The sequence below is a fragment of the Monodelphis domestica genome, chromosome 2 (genome assembly GCF_027887165.1).
Source record: "Monodelphis domestica isolate mMonDom1 chromosome 2, mMonDom1.pri, whole genome shotgun sequence".
Classification (NCBI taxonomy): Eukaryota; Metazoa; Chordata; class Mammalia; order Didelphimorphia; family Didelphidae; genus Monodelphis; species Monodelphis domestica.
This window is the reverse complement of record NC_077228.1, coordinates 61,871,545-61,889,856: the sequence shown is the minus strand read 5'-3', so window position 1 is coordinate 61,889,856 and position 18,312 is coordinate 61,871,545. Positions and strand designations below refer to the sequence as shown.

General features: G+C 42.4%; 1 protein-coding gene across 1 annotated transcript in view; it reads left to right on the top strand.

Annotated features, from left to right (window-relative positions):
- The window catches only part of CD247 (CD247 molecule), a 97,211-nt gene that overhangs the window by 67,109 nt on the left and 11,790 nt on the right, over positions 1–18,312 (top strand). Inside the window, exons 2-4 of the mRNA XM_007480707.3 lie at positions 11,399–11,502; positions 11,954–12,010; positions 13,809–13,892. Coding sequence (XP_007480769.1) covers positions 11,399–11,502; positions 11,954–12,010; positions 13,809–13,892 — 245 coding nt within the window. The remainder of the gene's footprint in view (positions 1–11,398; positions 11,503–11,953; positions 12,011–13,808; positions 13,893–18,312) is intronic.

Below are 18,312 nucleotides of genomic sequence, written 5' to 3'. Positions count from 1 at the left end.
AAGTTTAAAGTCTACAGAAGTGCTTGACATGCATTGTCCATTTAATCCTCTAGAATTATGCCCAAAAGACTACAATATTATTTTGTTGTTGAGTCACTATTCAGTTGTATCTGACTCTTTATGACCCCATTTGGGATTATCTTGGCAAAGATACTGAAGCAATTCACCACTTCCTTCTCCAGCTCATTTTACAGATGAAGAAACTGAAGTCCATAGAAGTAGAGACTTGTTTGATGCCATATGGGTAATAAGCAGCAGGACTGAGATTCTAACCTGTTCCTCTGACTCCAAATCCAGTGCTCTTCTCACTCTCCCACATTCTCTTCTCAAAGAGCATAACATTGGCAGAAAGAATGGTCAGGCTTACTCATTCCTGAATTTCACCGAGGGAAGACAAATTCCCAGTCTACTTGAGAGATATTTTTCCAGGATGTCATGTATTTCAGATGGTCAATGAAGATCAACATTTATTAAGCACCTACTATGAGCCAGGTACTATGCCACAAAAAGAGGAAAACAGACAAACAAAAACTACAGTCCCTGCTCCCAAGCACTCCATACTCCAATGGACAGAAATTATTCTTTTTGTCTAATCCAAATGTTTTCTGGTGTAATGAAATCCATTTGCTGAATGTAAGGGTGACTTTCCCAAGATTTAGAGTGTTCCAAAAATCTTAGTAAAGTTTTATTTTTTTTTTAAGCCCTTACCTTCCATCTTAGAATCACTACTAAGTATTGGTTCCAAGACAGAAGAGCAGTAAGGGCTAGGTAATGAGGGTTGTGACTTTCCCAGGATTGCACAGCTAGGAAGTGATAGGGTCAGATTTGAATCCAGTCCTATCTTCTAGGCCTGGTTCTTAATCCTTTGAGTCACCCAGCTGCCCCTCCCCACACCCCTTTGGTACAGTTTTAAATCCATACAGTTTTTAAAAATTGTATTAAGACTTAAAAACTGGATAGCTTTTGAAAATTGTACAGTTTTTAAACTGTGCTAAAACTTTTGGGACAACCTTTCTATTCCAAGATATGTCCCAGAATAGGTATTTTTGAGAGGAGCCTGGGCAGAGGGAGAGGAAGGATTATTCATCTGGGTATGTCTGAGCCTTTGGGGGCCTCTGTGTTGGTTCCCCTCAATCCCCTAGCCCTCTCAGGCATCTCTGTACTTTAGATTCCTCAAGCTGCTGCCTCCTCCCCAAGGGCACCAGATTTCCTGTTTACTAGGCAAGTAGCAGCATCATCAGTTGTGTGGAGGAAGCTGAGGGAATCCTAGAGTCCAGGACTGAGAACGGTTGTGTGGAAGCTATCTCACTTTTCTGAGTCACTAAGGGACTAAGATTGGCTTCAGGGTATTTTTGTACGTGTTAGACAGCAAGAAAAGGCTTCCTCCCGCTGTGTTGTTCTCTTACCTTTCTTTGTAATGGAAGGAAGGACTAGACCTAGAGTAAGGAGACCTAGATTCAAATCCCAGCTCCAGATCTATCTATCTATCTATCTATCTATCTATCTATCTATCTATCTATCTATCTATCTATCCATCCATCCATCCATCCATCTATCAATCCATCCATCCATCCATCCATCCATCCATCCATCCATCCATCCATCCATCCATCCATCAATCCATCCAATCTCTCTCTCTCCCTCTATCTCTCTCTCTCTCTCTCTCTCTCTCTCTCTCTCTCTATCTATCTATCTAGAGAGAGAGAGAGATTGGAGTAGCTAGGTGGCTCAGTGGATCTAGAGAACCAGTACTGGAGACAAGGGGTCCTGGATTCAAATTTGACTTTAGACACTTCCTATTTGTGTGACAATGAGTGAGTCACTTAACCCCAATTGCCTAGCCTTTACCACTCTTCTGCCTTGGAATAGATACTTAGCACTGATTCTAAAATGGAAGGTAAGGGTTGAGAGAGAGGAGAGAGACAGAGAAAGGGAGGGAGAGAGAGGGAGAGAGAAACAGACAGAGACAGAGAGAGGAAAAGAGAGTGAAAAGGAGAGAAAGAGGGAGGGGCCAGAGAAAGATTTTTAAAGAGTATTCATGATAGATATAGATGAATAAAAAGATAGATATAGATGGCTATAGACGACTGATGAATAGATGAATAGACAGATAAGATTAAGTGGACAGATTAGACAGATTACAAGCAAGTAAAACAGCTGCTGTCCACAAAGAGCATCCATTATAATGGAGGGTGGAGGAGCACAGACCATAAAGGGAACCAAGAAAGCAAAGGCTGAGGCAGGGGGAGGGTAGTGTTCCCCTTCAGCAGGGTCTAATGCTGGAGGGCAGGGAGGATGGTGAGCTGGAAAGTGTTGTAGAGGCCTGGTTCTGGGTCACAGCAAGTCACCTAAATGTCTCTGAGCACCTAGAGCATCATTCTCAGTAAGATGGGGATGATAATAATTGCCCTACCTACCTACCACACCTGGTTCTTGAAATGGGTAGCTCAGTGGCTTAGTGGATAGAGAGTCAGGTCCAGAGATAAAAGATCCTGGATTCAAATCTAATCACAGACACTTCCTAGCTGTGTTACCCTGGGCAAGTTATTTAACTCCCTATGCCCCAGCCTTTACTGCTATTCTGCCTTGGGACCAATACATATTATGGATTCTAAGTCAGAAAGTAAGGGTTTAAAAAATGGATTGGTTTATTAATTGATTTTTATTAATTACTTTTTATTCATTAGAATTTTTAGAGTTTCTTGAACAGAACATGTAATAAGTATGTGTTTGATGAAGAATATGGAAGAGTTCTTCAATTCTAGTAACACTTGACACCCTAAATTGGTACATGTCAAATTTGTTATTTAGTCAGATTTGTTTGTGTCCAACTATTTGTGATCCCATTTGGGCTTTTACCCAGCAGAGATCCTGAGATGGTTTTCCATGTCCTTCTCCAGCTCATTTCATAGAAGAGGAAACTGAGGCAACAGTGTTAAGTGATTTGTCCAGGGTCACACAGCTAGTAAATATCTGAGGCTGGATTTTAACTCAGATCTTCCTGACTTCAAGCCCAGGGCTCTATCTATTAACCCCTCTAGCTCTTTAGGTCCACAAATCCCCCCCAACCCTGATGTTTTTTCAGACAACTATTGTCTAACTGTATCTCTTCTATATTGTACCTCTGAAGCTGGTTTTTTAAATCCAAAAGTGAGACTTTATGAATACTATCCCTATTGAATCTACTCATATTAAATTAAATTTGGTTAAATCTTTTATTTAGCCTGTCAAGATCTTTCTTGGATACTGGCTTTCATCATCATCCTGTTTTACAGATGAAGAAACCAAGGCACAGAGAGACTCAGGGACTTCCTTAGGGTTTTCCTGACAGCAAGGAGCAGAGATAGGAATCTTTTGGCTCCCATTCAGCCCAGTGTTCTTCCTCCCACGGGCTGCTGGGTAGCCTCTCTGTTTAAATAACAAGAAAACACAATTCCATTGTGTTGGGAGCATCAGATCAGAGGTGACACAATACATAGTAAGATTGTTAAGTGCTTTGGAGGAGGAGTTGGCTGTGAGCTGAGATCACAACAATAGAGGAAGGAGTAGGTGGATGGGGGTGTTAAGGAGGCTAGAGCAGGTGGCATCCTGGTTGTTGGGTGAGCTCTGATTCCAGATGACTTGTTTGAAAGAACTCTGAAATGTCCCAGGCTATGCAGATGGTAGGAGATCTCTTAGTCTGTGAACTCCTTGAGAGCAGAGATGGGGCCATATTATCTTTGTATCCATTCTAGTGCTCAGGACATACAATGGCGATCCTTGGTGAATGTACAGGTAACACAATCCTTATCTAAATATCTGGGAGATTCCTTGACACTCCTAGAAGAACAAGAAGGTGTGAGGCTGTGCTGGGGGGGATAAGAGTATCTCCCCCCCACCCCTTTCTCTAGGACCAGGGCGATGTGTGAAACTCAAAATTAGCTATTCCCAGAGTTTGTACAGCAACAAATTTAGGACTTGATGCCTCATTTCCTCTGTCCATTTGTTGTTTAGTCATTTTTACTTGTGATCAACTCTTTGTGACAACTTTTGGGGTTTTCTTAGCAGAGATACTGGAGATTTGCCATTTCTTTCTCTCTTTTTATTTTTTTACAGATTTTTTATTTTATTTTATTTTATTTTTTTATTTTACAGATGAAGAAACTGAGACAAACGGGTTTAAGTGCCTTGCCCAGAGTCACACAAATATTAAGCATCTAAGGCTAGATTTGAACTCCAATTTTTCTGACTCCAGGCCTGGTGCTTTATTCATTCTGCCACCTAGCTCCCCTGCTAGCTATTTGTCCACAAAAAATCAGAAAACAAACAAGCTTTGTGTGATTCTGGGATATATTAAGAGAGGTATAGCTTCCAAGGGACAAGGAGGTGGTAGTTTTGCGTAGCACAGTGCTTGGCACATAGTAGGAATTTAATAAATGTTTATTGATGTTTGATTTTGCTATATTGCTATATAGAACTCAAGTTCTATGTTTGTTTTGGGGAGACACATTTTAGAGAATATGGATAAGTTGGAGAGCATCCTCCAAAAGGTAACTAGGAGGCACCATAGTGAACAAAGCATCAGGCTTGGAGTCAGGAAGATTCATTTTCATTGAGTTCAAATCTAGTCTCAGACACTTATTATGTGACCCTGTGCAAATCACTTACCTCTGTTTGCCTGTTTCTTCATCTATAAAATGGGCTGGAGAGGGAAATGGCAAACCACTCCAGTATCTTTGCCAAGAGAACCCCAAAACAGTCATAGAGAGTAGGACACAACTGAAAAACATCTCAACAACAGTAAAATCTGAAAAGCAAATAGAATAATGCAGAACCTTGAATTTATGCCACTGGGAGTAGTGGATACTTACTGGCTGTATCACCCTGGGAAAGTCACTTAATCCTGTTGGCCTCAGTTTCCTCATTTGTAAAATGAGCTGGAGAATGAAATGGCAAATTATTCCAGTATCTTTTGCCAAGAAAACCCCAAATGGGGTCACAGAGTCAGACACAAATGAAATAATTAAAAATTTACATGTGTGTTTCTTGTACTTCTGGACATATTCTGCATATACTTAGGTGGGCACATACTGTCTTCCATAGTCATGTGGAAATTACTGGAGAGGAAGAAATGTTTTGCCTTTGTATCTCTAGGTCAGGCTCATAGATAAATGTTTGATGATTGATCAATGATCCTTCTGACACTGTACATCAGTCAACTTCTGGTACAGGACACCATGGAGGGATGCAGGATCCCATCTCACTTGACTTCTGGGAAGATCTTTTGCTTCAGCTAAAATCTAAATGATGGGGTTAATCTCTACTGTGTGACCAAAACGCATGCGTCCCACTTGTCACTGGCCCTAAAGTTATGTCATCCCTTAAAAAAAAATCCAACCCTATTACTTCTCTTTCCATAAGCCCCCAATTCCCCCAGAGGTCTCCACCCTGCTGACTGTGCAGAGTGTGAAGAAATATTCCTTTTTATTTGTTCTGAATTTACAGGGCCATAATTTCACTGTTCTCATTTTATAGGATGAGTTAAGAAGGAACAGCTGTGCAGTTTTCAGGAGGACCTTTCAGAATTGACAACAACTCAGTATATTGTCCCCAGATCCTCCGGTCTAGGCTAAAAAAAAGAAAAAAAAGAAATTCTTATTTTTGTGTCTTTCATTATGAGAAAATCTGAGAGGCAGGCCTTCATTGCCTTCCCCTTAACCATTTCCCTTTCAGAGCTGACTTCAGGCAGCTTGGTGGCACAGCATTTTGATAGCCCTTTGACAGTGGCAAGAGACTTCACAATTATTATCTCATTTAATCCTAACAACAGTTCTTTTTAAAATTTCTTTAAAATGAAAATTTTTATTTAATTAATTAATTTAGAATATTTTCCCATGGTTCCATGATTCATGTTCTTTCCTCCCCTCTTCCTACCCCTCTCCTGTAGCCAAAAAGTAATTCCACTGGACTTTACATATATCATTGATCCAGTTCTACTTCCATATTATTGATAATTGTACTAGGGTGATCACTTAAAGTCTACATTCCCATTCATGTTCCCATTGAACCATGTGATCAAGGAGGTATTTTTATTCTGTGTTTCTACTCCCACAGTTCTTTCTCTGGGTGTGGATAGCATCTTTCTCAAAAGTCCCTCAGAATTGTCCTGGATCATTGCATTGTTGCTAGCAGAGGAGTCCATTACATTCATTAATAACAGTTCTAAGAGGTCAATATTATTAATATCCTCATTTACAGATGAGGAAACTGAGGCTGCGGGGACTTCAGAGACTTGCCCAGGGTCACACAGCTAGTGACTAAGACTGATTTGAATTATCCATGGCTCCACCTACAGCAGTAGATATGCAATCTGGAAAACCCAAGTTCAAATCCAGCCTTGGACAAACTCACTAGTTGGGTGACACTGGACAAGTCACTTCAGTTTGCCTCAATTTCTTCATCTGTAAAATGGGGATGATAATAATAATAGCACTTACCTCCTAGGGTTGCTGAATAGAGAAAATATATGTAAAATGCTTTGCTAACCTTAAAGTGGTATATGTATGGATGTTGGTTATTATCATCAAGGGGCAATAGCTAAGACACTAGGGCGAAATGGTCTTGGGCAGGCAGTGGAGTGTGGACAACTGGATCTGTCTATAGTTAGGGGGTCCGAATTCTCCTTCCTAGCTGTGTGTCCTGGAGTGAGGCAGTTTACCTCTCTGGGCTTCCTCATCTGAAAAAAAAAAAATGGAAATCAGAGTTCTGGTACTGTTTGCCTCCCCAAGATGGTTCTGAGGGAAATATTGGCTAAAACTATATAACAATGTAGGTCATTGCCATCGTCTGCTGATAGGCATGGAGAGAATGAACCCTTTGACCCGGAGGAGGAAGCCTGAGCCCCCTTGGCTCCCTGAGTGTGGCTGGCTTTGCTCCAGCACCCCCACCCCAAGCCACACCCCTTCTTTGCGGTGTATTCAGTGGTAAGATAAGAAAAGTCAGATCCTAGGCTTTAGAGTTGAGAGTGGCATCAATTTCTCTCTTTCTCACTCTTTCCCTCCCTCCTTCTTCCCCTCCCTCATTTGGCAGAAGCTCCCCTGTAACAGCAAGGCTAGAATTACCTGCTTGTAAAGTGTGCTGATCACTCCTTGTTCACAGTGTGAACAGAGTGCTAGACTGGGAACCCAGGACCCTGGAGTGGGTGGGAGGGAAGGGAGAAGAGGAACCCGAAGCTCAGAGAGGTAAGGGATTAATTAACTCAAAAGGCAAAGCTGAGCCTAGAACCCAAGTGTCCTGCTTTTCAGTCCTGTACTCTTTCTGTAAGACCATGCATGACAAAGGGCAGCATCCCTCTATTCTTCGAGGGCAGTTCCTCATCTGGGAGTCAGTCTAGCCCTACTGATGGATGGAAGAGTCCTGTACTTTTGTTGAAGTGGGGGTGGGGAGAGACAGGGAGAGAGGGAGAGGAGGGGAAAAGGAATGAGGGACAATATATATATATAGAGAGAGAGAGGCAGAAAGGAGAGTAAAAGGAGAGACACAGAGAAAGGGAGAGAGAGAGAGGGAGAGAGACAGAGAGACAGAGACAGGGAGAGGGAGGGAGGGAGAGAGAGAGAAGGGGAAAGGAATGAAGGACAATAGAGAGAGAGGCAGAAAGGAGAGGAAAAAGGAGAAAAAGACAGAGGACAGAGAAGGGAGAGAGAGGGAGAGAAGGGGAAAAGGAATGAGGGACGAGAGAGAGAGAGAGAGAGAGAGAGAGAGAGAGAGAGAGAGAGAGAGAGAGAGAGAGAGAGAGGCAGAAAGGAGTGAAAAAGGGGAGGAGGAGGAAGGGCGGGAAGACAGAAGAGAGAGAAAAAAGAGAGAGGAAGGGATGGGGAGAGAGGAGATAGGAGGGAGGTGATAATGAAAGAAGGTGACTCACAGCCCCCTCTCCCTTCTCCACTCCTGTGTCTAAACTGAGAGCCTGAGAGCCCGGGAATGAAAACTGACATGGTTGCTGGGAGGTGGGAAGGGGCTAGGCAGAGTGCTGGCAGAACAGAGCTCAGCCATTCATTTCCATCTCACTCGCTGTTGTCTCACTTCACAAAGAGGTCAACCCCCAACACTGTCCTAATTCATATTGCATCCCCTGGGCACTGCTGGGATGGGGAATTGCACCTGCAGCCTGCAGGTGTGCCAGCGTCCACTAGGGGGAGCCAGCCCCTTGTCTAGATTCACAGCAGGTCCCACCCGCTCCCAAATGAGAGGCAGCCAGGAACTTAAAATCTAAAGGAGAAAGATACCGAGATGATAGGGTCTTGGGGAAAGGACCAAAGAGAAAACGCAGCAGCTAAAATGCTTCTGGGAACCGGAAACCAAACCAAACAAGCAAAAACAAAAACAAAAACCGGACCCAGAACAAAGCCCAATAATTATGGTCCCAGGCAACGTTGCAAATGTGCAAGAATCGTGGGTTCTGCTAATGGCTGCCTGTGTGACTTTTGGCAAAGTGTTCCATCTCTCTGGGCTTCAGCTTCTTTAGAATCTTCTTTCTCTCCCTTCGAAGCTACTCTTAGGGGTCTCCTTAAATCTCCCCCAATTACATTCTTCTCTCTGGATTGCTAATATTCTTTCCTTCCTCCAATATGATCCAATCACTCTGTTTGTACATCTTCTCCCCCTCCTCATCTTTTATTATGCTTACATGCCATATACATTAAGCCCCCCCCCCCAATAAAATGTAAGCTTCTTGAGGGGAGGGATTATGTCATTTGAAGAATGATTTGGGGGGCAGCTGGGTAGCTCTGTGGATTGGGGGAAACAACACACATGGGAAAGTCCTGGGATCCTTAGATCACAGCAGCAAAGCTAATGGCTCTTCTTCAATGTCCTTTCCATTGACAGAGATATAGATATCAGATGCTCAGCCAAAAATATGTATCTGTGCCTCCCTCCTTCCACCTTGCATGGTACTTTACACACAACAGATGACTAATAAATGTTTCTCGATGAATGAACTATCAGGTGGTCAATGTGTATGATTCAACACTTATACTACCATTGCATCTAGCCAACTCCTTAGGATTCAGCAGGTGCTCAATAAAGACTCCTTGATGGATGCCAACCGTGCCAGATAAGCAAGGTGAATTGGTAGAAGGAGCATTGATCTTTGAGTTAGAAGGCTTGGGGACCTGGATTCAAATCCTAGCCCTGTTCTTTGCTTTCAGAAGGATGTTGGATTGCCATGAAGAAAAAGCTTCATAAAACTTTTATTTTAAACTCTTCCCTTCATCTTGGAATTAATTGGCTCCAAGGCAGAAGAGCAGCAAGGGCTAAGCAATTGGGATTAAGTGACTTACCCAGGGTCACATAGCTAGTAAGTGTTTGAAATCACATTTGAACCCAGGACCTCTAGTTTCTGTCCACTGAGCCACCTACCTTCCCTTCTTCATAAAACTGTAAAACTAAACCAAAAGGCATGTAAGTTATTGTCCTAAATAGGAGTTTACTGTCTTTGGCTTGACTTGGGGCTAGGTGACAGAGTGGAGGGGATGGAAGGATCTTTCTCTATCAATGGAGGGAGGCTCCCAGCAAGCTGAGAGACTTTTTTCTCATGAAATTACATTTTCCCCACATGTTAGTATACATAGATTGATATAAATGTAGTCCTTATAGAAGAGAGTTTGAGTAAAAGAAGAAGATAACATTTTTCTCCTTTCCCCTTTCCTTAATATTTACCTTTTCAGGTATTCCTTGCTCTTTGTTTTTCAGTATCAAACTTTCCACAGAGCTCTGGTCTTTTCTTTGCAAAAAGTTGGAAGTCTTCTATTTTGTTGAATGCCCATATTTTCCCTTGGAAGTATATAGTCAGTTTTGCTGGGTAGCTGATTCTTGGTTGAAGACCCAGCTCTCTTGCCTTTCTGAAGATCATGTTCCATGCCTTACGATCATTCAGAGTAGAACTTGCAAGGTCTTGTGTGACCCTGATTGGCATTCCTTTATATCTAAATTGTCTTTTTCTGGCTTCTTGTAGGATTTTTTCTTTTGTTTGAGAGCTTTGGAATTTGGCAATTACATTCCTGGGAGTTGTCTTTTGGGGGTTTAGTGTAGAAGGTGTTCTGTGAGCTCTGTCAGTGGCTGTATTACCCCCTTGTTCTAGAATCTCTGGGCAATTTTCTTTGATTATATCTTGTATCATGATGTCGAGTTTGGTGTTTATTTCTGGCTTTTCTGTAAGTCCAATTATTCTTAAATTATCTCTTCTCCCTCTATTTTCCAGATCTGTCACCTTGTTGGCGAGATATTTTATGTTCTCTTCTAATTTCTTGGTATTTTGGCTTTGCTTTATTAATTCTTGCTCTTTTACACGATCGTTGTCTTCCAGTTGCCTGATTTTGGCCTTTAAAGCCTGGTTTTCCTTTTCAGTTTGGTCATACCGGTTTTGTAGATGCGTGAATTTCTTTTGCATTATTTCCCACTTTTCCTCCCAGAAGGCTTCCATCTTTTTGGTCATTTCTGATTCAAATTCTTCATGGGTTTGTGGAGAGTTTCCATTTCCTTTGGAAGGTTTCGGAGCATTTTCTTGTGTATCATCTTCTATCTCCTCTGTATTTTGTATTTTGGCTCTGTAGAATGTGTCCAAAGTCGTCCCTTTCTTCTTATTTTTCTTGGGATTTTGGGGCTTCTGTGCTTCTGTGGAGTCTGCCATCTCTGAATGGGGAGGATTAGCTTTTCTTATCTCTGTCTGGTGTTCAGAGGCTTTAGTCCTGGGCAGATTGTCCGTTCTATGAGCTTTCCCTGGGTTAAACTGAGTATGCCTTAAGGCAATGACTTTCACTGGATTTGGAATGGAAGGGTCGGACCAGGGGGCCACACTCTCCCCCGGCTCTCTCTGTTTCCCTGCTGCTAAGGTGCCCCCTCGACTGGACTGGGTCGGGTTGCTTTCCGGAAGTTGCCTTCAGAATAGCTGGCTGTGAGGCTGTTTTGTCGGCCCTGAGGGTTGCTGTTGTTTCAGAGAACTCTGCTCTCTGAGGGGGTTGGGGCTGCGGCTTCTGGAGCCTTGGACTCTGCGCTCCTACCCCTTAGGTCCAAGTGATCTCGGGTTCTGGCTTTTGAGGAGGGCCTTACCTTTTGATCCAGGTCCAGGTCCAGGAGGAGGATTCCCAGGGTCTATGCTGTTGATCGTTTTGAATTTCAGCGCCTTAGGAGCTTATAGTTTGAGATCGGTCCAGAAGGGTTTTCCGGAGATCTGAACTTTAGCTTTCTCTAAGCTGCCATCTTGACCGGAAGTCCTTCTCATGAAATTATCATGCCTAGAAACAAGTCCAGAAGAAGCCTGTAAGTGGAGAAGGTAGAGAGAAGAGAGGGGAGGTCATCAAGTTTAATTCATTGTATTACACATGAATCTCACCATCTCTGAAAATGCAATTCCTTTCCACAGAGGCCCAGGATTTTGGATTGGCTGACCCCAGACTGTGTTATCTTCTAGATGGCATCCTCTTCATATATGGAGTCATCATCACGGCCCTATTCCTAAGAGCAAAGGTTGGTCTCTATTTGATTTTTCTTTCTCCAGATCTGTGATGTCACTGGTTTGGGGAATTCCCATTTTGGAAACTCCCTCCTCAGGTACCATCAAATGCTTGGTGTTATATTAGAAAGAGTGAATTTGGAGTCAGAGGGACTGTTTCTAGCTTCTTCTTTGCATCTAGCACAATGCTTTGTACAGAGCAGGAGATGCGCAACTGTCTGTAGGATTGGATTAGTTTGGGAGCTCCAGCTAAGGAACTTCTAACCTGCTGGACCTGATAAGTGACAAGTTACAGAAAAGTCATTTGGTGCCAGAAGCACCTTTATTTGGAACCCAGAGGAAACAGGGAGCTCTCTCTTGGAAGCAGTTGACATAAAGGCCAGCTGGCTAGTCCTTCATTTTCAGGGAGTCCTGGGCATATGCATATCAGGTCAATATTGTTGTTCTTTCTTCCTTTTTCTTTAGTTCTCCAAGACTGCCAGAGTTTCTGCCTACCAACGAGATCAGAACCAAGTCTACAATGTAAGTATCTATGTTGTATCTGCCTCTGTGTGTGTGTGTGTGTGTGTGTGTGTGTGTGTGTGTGTGTGTGTGAGAGAGAGAGAGAGAGAGAGAGAGAGAGAGAGAGAGAGAGAGAGAGAGAGAGAGAGAATGGAAAATGTTATTAGAGGTCAGAAAGAATCACTACATTATTGGTTTTATGGTAGCTATGTGAATTACGGCATTATACATATTATTATCTGCATTTTATAGATAGAGAAATTGAGGCTGAAATATTGATGGACTTCCCCAATGTCACACAGTAAGTGTGGTAGGCAGGATTTGAGTTTATAGCTCCAGTCTCCAAATCTATGGCCCCGCCATGTTTTCTTGCTGACCTGATTTTTTTAGAAGAGATCAGCCAGTCCATCACCTGGAGAACTCCAGGACCAAGTTCCTAAGCTGTGTTTTTCAGAGACAGCCTCCATTTTGATCCTTCTGTTCTCTACAGTCACATCCCCCCTTGAATGATAGAGTTACAGCATCTTCAGGGAGGCCGGGGAGCTACGCATCTTCTGGCACCCTCCCACTGTGCCCACGAATGCCCAGTCAAAGATTGAGGCTGATACCCACCAAAACATAACCGATACATATTTAAGACTTGGTGGAGTTAGTTTATAACCTACAAACATGTAGGTTAGGTGCAACAATATTGCAGTTGCCGTGGCTAAAGAAAGTTGCTCTGCCAAAGGAAAAAAAAGAACAGAATTTTGGTCCCCTGGTGTGATTTCTATTCTATCATCTGGATAGTGAGCCGGAGTTAGAGTCAAATAGGGATAGTTTACAGTCTCATGTCTTATAGGCTGAAGCAGAGAAGGCCAACCTTAGAACTCTGGTACACTGTTGCTTCTCCAATTCTCCCCGAGATGGCTCCCCGACTTTGGCACTGACATTTACCACCCCCATAGGGATTGCTGATATCTGTGATCATCTGCTCATCTGCACTGATCAGTGGCTTGTTAGCAGTCCCTTTGTAGTTTTCCTGGAATCAGCCTCAAACATCAGTTATAGTCCCCTAAGATTTATAGTTCCTGGGGAGCCAGCTGGAGACCTGTTCTATAGAGAGGATCACTGATCCCCTATGTACCAGAGCCCCCAGAGGGTTGGGTCTTAATGTGCCTGTGACAGCCTACAACCTTTATTTTACACTCTAGCAGCAAGGGTTTTTTTGGGGGGTACAATTATGCAAATTTGTGGCAATAATATACAAATTGGCCATGTAGTATTTTCTCCAGATTTACTAGGGGAAACCAGAGATTCTTACCTTAGATCCAGGGTAGATTCCTATCTGAGGCAAGGCAAATACAGCCCTGCTCAGAGGGAGATGCTCCACCTTCAGAGATCGCTTCCATTTCTACCATTTAATGCTCTCCAGGTTACTGGGAATCCCAGAGATTTCTGGAGCTGTTAATGACAGCTTTTTTTGATATGGCACATGTAGGATAATTCTTCACAATAATCCTGGGAGGTAGGGAGTAGAAATATCATCACCTTAATTTTGCAAATGAAAAAAGTGAGGTTTAGACTCCCAAGTGAGCTCAAGACACAAATTCTAGTGTTCAGGTGGCAGGAATAGTGACATACCAAACTGCCTGGGAAGAGTCAGGGTGTGATTGCTCTTCTTCTGGTGCCATTTCCATTACTTAGATCCTCTAAGTGTCTGTTTTCATCTTCCCTGTCTTCCCTAAACCCTGGACCCAAATTGCATCATTCTCTAGAACCTTTTCCTTTCCTCCCCTTGATCAGTCATGCTCTTCTGACGCTTGCCTTCCTCTTTCAGGAGCTCTCTATGGGACGAAGAGAAGAATATGACATTTTAGATAAGAGAAGAGGAGGCCATGACCCAGAGATTGGAGGAAAACAGGTACCGCTCTTTCTATGGCTCCCTTTGCTCCTATGTTACTCGCTTTTGGATTTTGCTCTCTGATCCCATGATGCTTTTTCTCACATGTCCATTCATTTATTTCTGCCCAGTGCTGATCTGAAGTGGATTATTATTCTTTATCCTCAGCTGCCAAGCTCCTCTCCAAATGATTGATTAACATGGAATTTGAGAAGCCCATCAGGAGTTATAAATCCTTAGTCTCTTCCCACCTACCCATAGGGATGTTCTTGACCCACCATTGGAGAGCCCTGATTTTGTTTGTTAAAGATGCTGGATGATTATTCACATTGTCAGTCAGTCAATATTTTTGTAGCATCTCTGCTGGGCCATATACTAAGTACTGGGGTTACAAAGAGGGACAAAAGACAATTTCTGAATGGGAGAAGCTTACAATTTACTGTGACGAGATCCAGCCTCCCCTGTGACCAGGATCACATACTTATAAGATGAATGATCAGGAAGAGGACCATGGCAGAAAGCTAACTGGCCTCATTTAGGGATAATTCTTCATCATTAAAGTTTCTTGAGGCATATCCTTCCAATGTTGTAAGATAAGTAGTGCCAAAATTACCATGAAATGATATATATAAAGCATATTTAAATAAAAATGCTAATCATTATGAACCCTGCCATATAAATAGTAGAACAGAAAGAAAGGATTATCTGTGAAACTACAAATGTCTATCCCATTTAATTTGCTATTCCTTTAAAAATCTACAATAAATTTATATAATATATTAAATATGAATTTAAAATCTATGATAAATTTGATTTATAACTTTCAAAGCTGTCCTGCTTGTCAGGGTTCAGTTCTCTTTTGTACATTTCAGGAGCACAATTCAATCCAATGTATCTTTTGTTGCCCCATGCATGCTTCTCTTCTGGAGCATTTTGGTCTAAATTTGCCATCTTAATTTGCCAACTTCACACTACCTTGAGAGAGGAAACAGTTAGGAGGGGTCTGAAGTGGCCTGTCCTGTTCATCTTTTCTTCCTGGGGAAGGAATTAAAATCATTATTTCTGCCTTAATGATGGGTGAGTTTCTTGTTAAAAAGAACAGAAAGATTTCTAAATGGGAAAAAGGAAAGAGCCAAGAGTGTTTCTTTCACCCAATTCCACTCCAAAGCCCACTGGCTGTCAGGTTTGGCTTTACTACTCTAGGCATGTATTCCCACAGAATTCTGGGAAAGGAAAAAAAGAAGACATTCTCCTTGCTGAGTATCAGAGCTTTCTCCCTGTGGTTGTCTAGGTTGGTCTAATATGTAGGTTCATGACTTTCCATAGACAGGCTCTATTTGGAGCATTTTCTTCTAAGCCCAGGGGATGAGACTTGATTTGAAAGAACTGCTTTGAGAATCTGGAACCTTTTCTCCTAAGCCATTAGTAGACCCTCCCTGTTCTAGTGCTCTGTGTCCCTGGGCAAGTTCACTTAACCCCAGTTGCCTGGCCTTTGCTGCATTTCTGTCTTAGAACTGATACTAAGACAGAAGGTAGAGATTTAAAAAAATACCCTTCATGAAGGCTTTACGTATTAATTCATTTTATACACTTTCCCATCCTCCACGACCTCTCTGAACCCCCCCCCCCCCGCCCCCGTCCATCCTGTGTGTCTTATTTGTACTTGAGATGCTGGCCTATTGTTTCCCCCGTTGGATGGTAAACTCTGTGACTGTCCTTTGCCTTTCTCTGAAATCTCTAGCATTTGGCACAATCTGGCACACAATTGACCCTTAAAAATATTTATCAACTGCTTGGCATAACTTCTGTACCTACCAGGTACATTTAGGGAAACAGAAATAAAAATGTATGCAAAGAATAATGAGAACTAACTTTATACAGCACTCACTAGGAGTCAGGCATCATGCGAAACACTTTCCTTACAAGGACCCTTGGAGGTAGGCTCCCTTGTTATTCCCATGTTACAGTTGAGGAAACTGAGGCAAAGAGTTGAAGGCACTTGCTCACGGAGCAGGTCTCCATATCAAAGCAAAGTCTTCCAACTATGGGAGTAGAAACACAAAAGAAAAACATATAATGAATCACTTGTATATGTGGGGATGTGATTTGGGGTTTGGGCTTTAAAAGAGCGCTCTATGGCAAAGATGAATACTATGGAAATAGTATCAAGTGATACTCAGTGGAATTTGTACAATTCAGTGGAATTGTTTGTTGGCTGCGGGGAGGGGGGGAGAAGGGGAGGAAAGAAAATGAATCGCGGAAACATGGAAAACTATTTTTAAAATAAATAAATAAAGCAAAGTCTTCCATCTCCAAACATAATGTTCTTTGGTGGTAGTGTTGCCTAGTGGATAGATCACTGCGCACAAAGTCAGGAAAACTTGGGTTGAAATTTCAGCTCCAAACCCTGGGAACTGTGTGATCTTGGCTAAGTCACTTCAACTCTGCCTTTGTTTCTTTATCTGAAAAATGGAGATAATAATGCACATCCCATGTAGGATTGTCCTGGGGATCAGATGAGTTAAGGTAGCTGAAATTCTTTTCCAACTGGAAAATACAATGTAAATGCCAGCTCATCACATTTTAGGATGTACAGAACTATTCACTCTGCCATTTGATGCTTACAGTCACTTGGTGGAATAGGCAATCACCCCCATTTTACAGATGGCTAAACAGAGTCAGAGAGGCCAAGGAAACCCAGACATGGAGCATCAGTGCTGAGATGCTCTGGGAAGGTCTCCAGGGTTGTCATTGGGGGGAGCTGAGATTTTCTGACATCCGTTCCAAAGGATCGTCTTCTTAAACTTCTAGCCACAGGTAGGGCAGGTGCTCTCCAGCCCTTCTGCTTGCCCCATGCTGTATATCCCACTTTTCTTGATAAGAAACCCTTCCTGCAGCCACCCCCGTGTCTCCCATACAGTTCACAGATGTCCCGTGCAGCACCTTCTCACATCTGGTAACCAGGGACCCAGGCAGCCTCTAGCTGGCTTCCTGGATGTCATTCTGGAGGTGTTCTCTCTGATGCTAATCTCCCCCTGGGTGGGGGGACCTGGGGGTGGAGAGAAGGGGAAAAGGGGTAAACAACCACAGGGAGGTAGCATATTGATGTGCACAAAGGGCTTCTCTTTCCTCTACTGTAGAAGGCACAGGGTACTTACTACACACTTGGGAGAGCAGCACCAGAATGCTTTGGGGTTGAGTTGGGTGTACGAATAGCTTTTTTACATTTTCTCCAATCCCTCATCTTCTGTTTTAAGTAGCCATTCTAAGATGATCTGTCAAGGGTCGCACAGCTAGGAAGAATCTGAGGTCACATTTGAACCCAGGACCTTTCATCTCCAAGTCTGTTTCTATCCACTGAGCTACCTAGAAAACATGATTGTCCCACTGAGTCAGACCACTATTCCATCCACTCCAGGGTTCTTCTCTATCAATGACTTCCAAGGACCATAGGATCATAAATGTAGAGTTAGAAGGGAATTTAGGACTCCTTATGGTCTAACTCTCTTAATTTAAAGCTGAAGAAATAGAGACCCACAGAGGTCATGATTTGCTCAGGGTATCACAAGTAAAAAGTGGTAGATCTAGATTTGAACCTGAATGCCCTCACTGCAAATCACTATGGCATCCCGCCTCTCACAATTCAATTCAGTTCTCCAATACTGCTCATGATACCTTGGGCAAGTCACTTAACCTCCCTTGGCCTCAGTTTTCTCATCTGTAAAATGAGAGGCTTGGACTAGATGACCTCTGACATCCCTTTCAACTCCAGAGTTATGACCCTATAATCCCATTTCAACAAATATTTATTTTTTAAATACATTTTTATTCCTACTTTTTTATGTTGCCTCAGTTTCTCCCTGTATCTTCCTATCCACTTATAGAAAGTCATCTCATGTAATAAAATTATTTTTTTAAAGAAGGCAAAAAGAGGAAGAAAAGGAAAAAATCAGCAAATTCATTTACTACATTGAAAAAGTCTGAAAATATAGGCCATGTTCTTTTTTTTGGGGGGGGGGGTATATATTTTAATAACTTTAAAGTCACAAAGAAAAGTTCAATATATATCACAATATTTTTAGCAGAACTTTTTGCAGAAGCAAAAAACACAAACTAAACAAACATCAAGTAGGGAATGGCTAAATAAATTTTGGAATATTGAAAATATAGGCCATGTTCTATACCTCTGCAAAGGGGCTGAGGGGAGGAATCTTCTCAAATAATATCAGTCAGCAAAGTTATGTAGCATTATAAGGTTTACAAAGCACTTTCTAAATATTGCCTCAATTTATCCTCATAATAGCCCTAGTTGGCAGTTGCTATTATAATCCTCATTTTGCAGAAAAGGAAACTGAGGCAGATAAGTTAAGTAAATTGCTCAGAGTCACACAACTAGCAAGCATCTGAGCCTGGACTTGAACCCAGGTCTTCTCAATTCTAG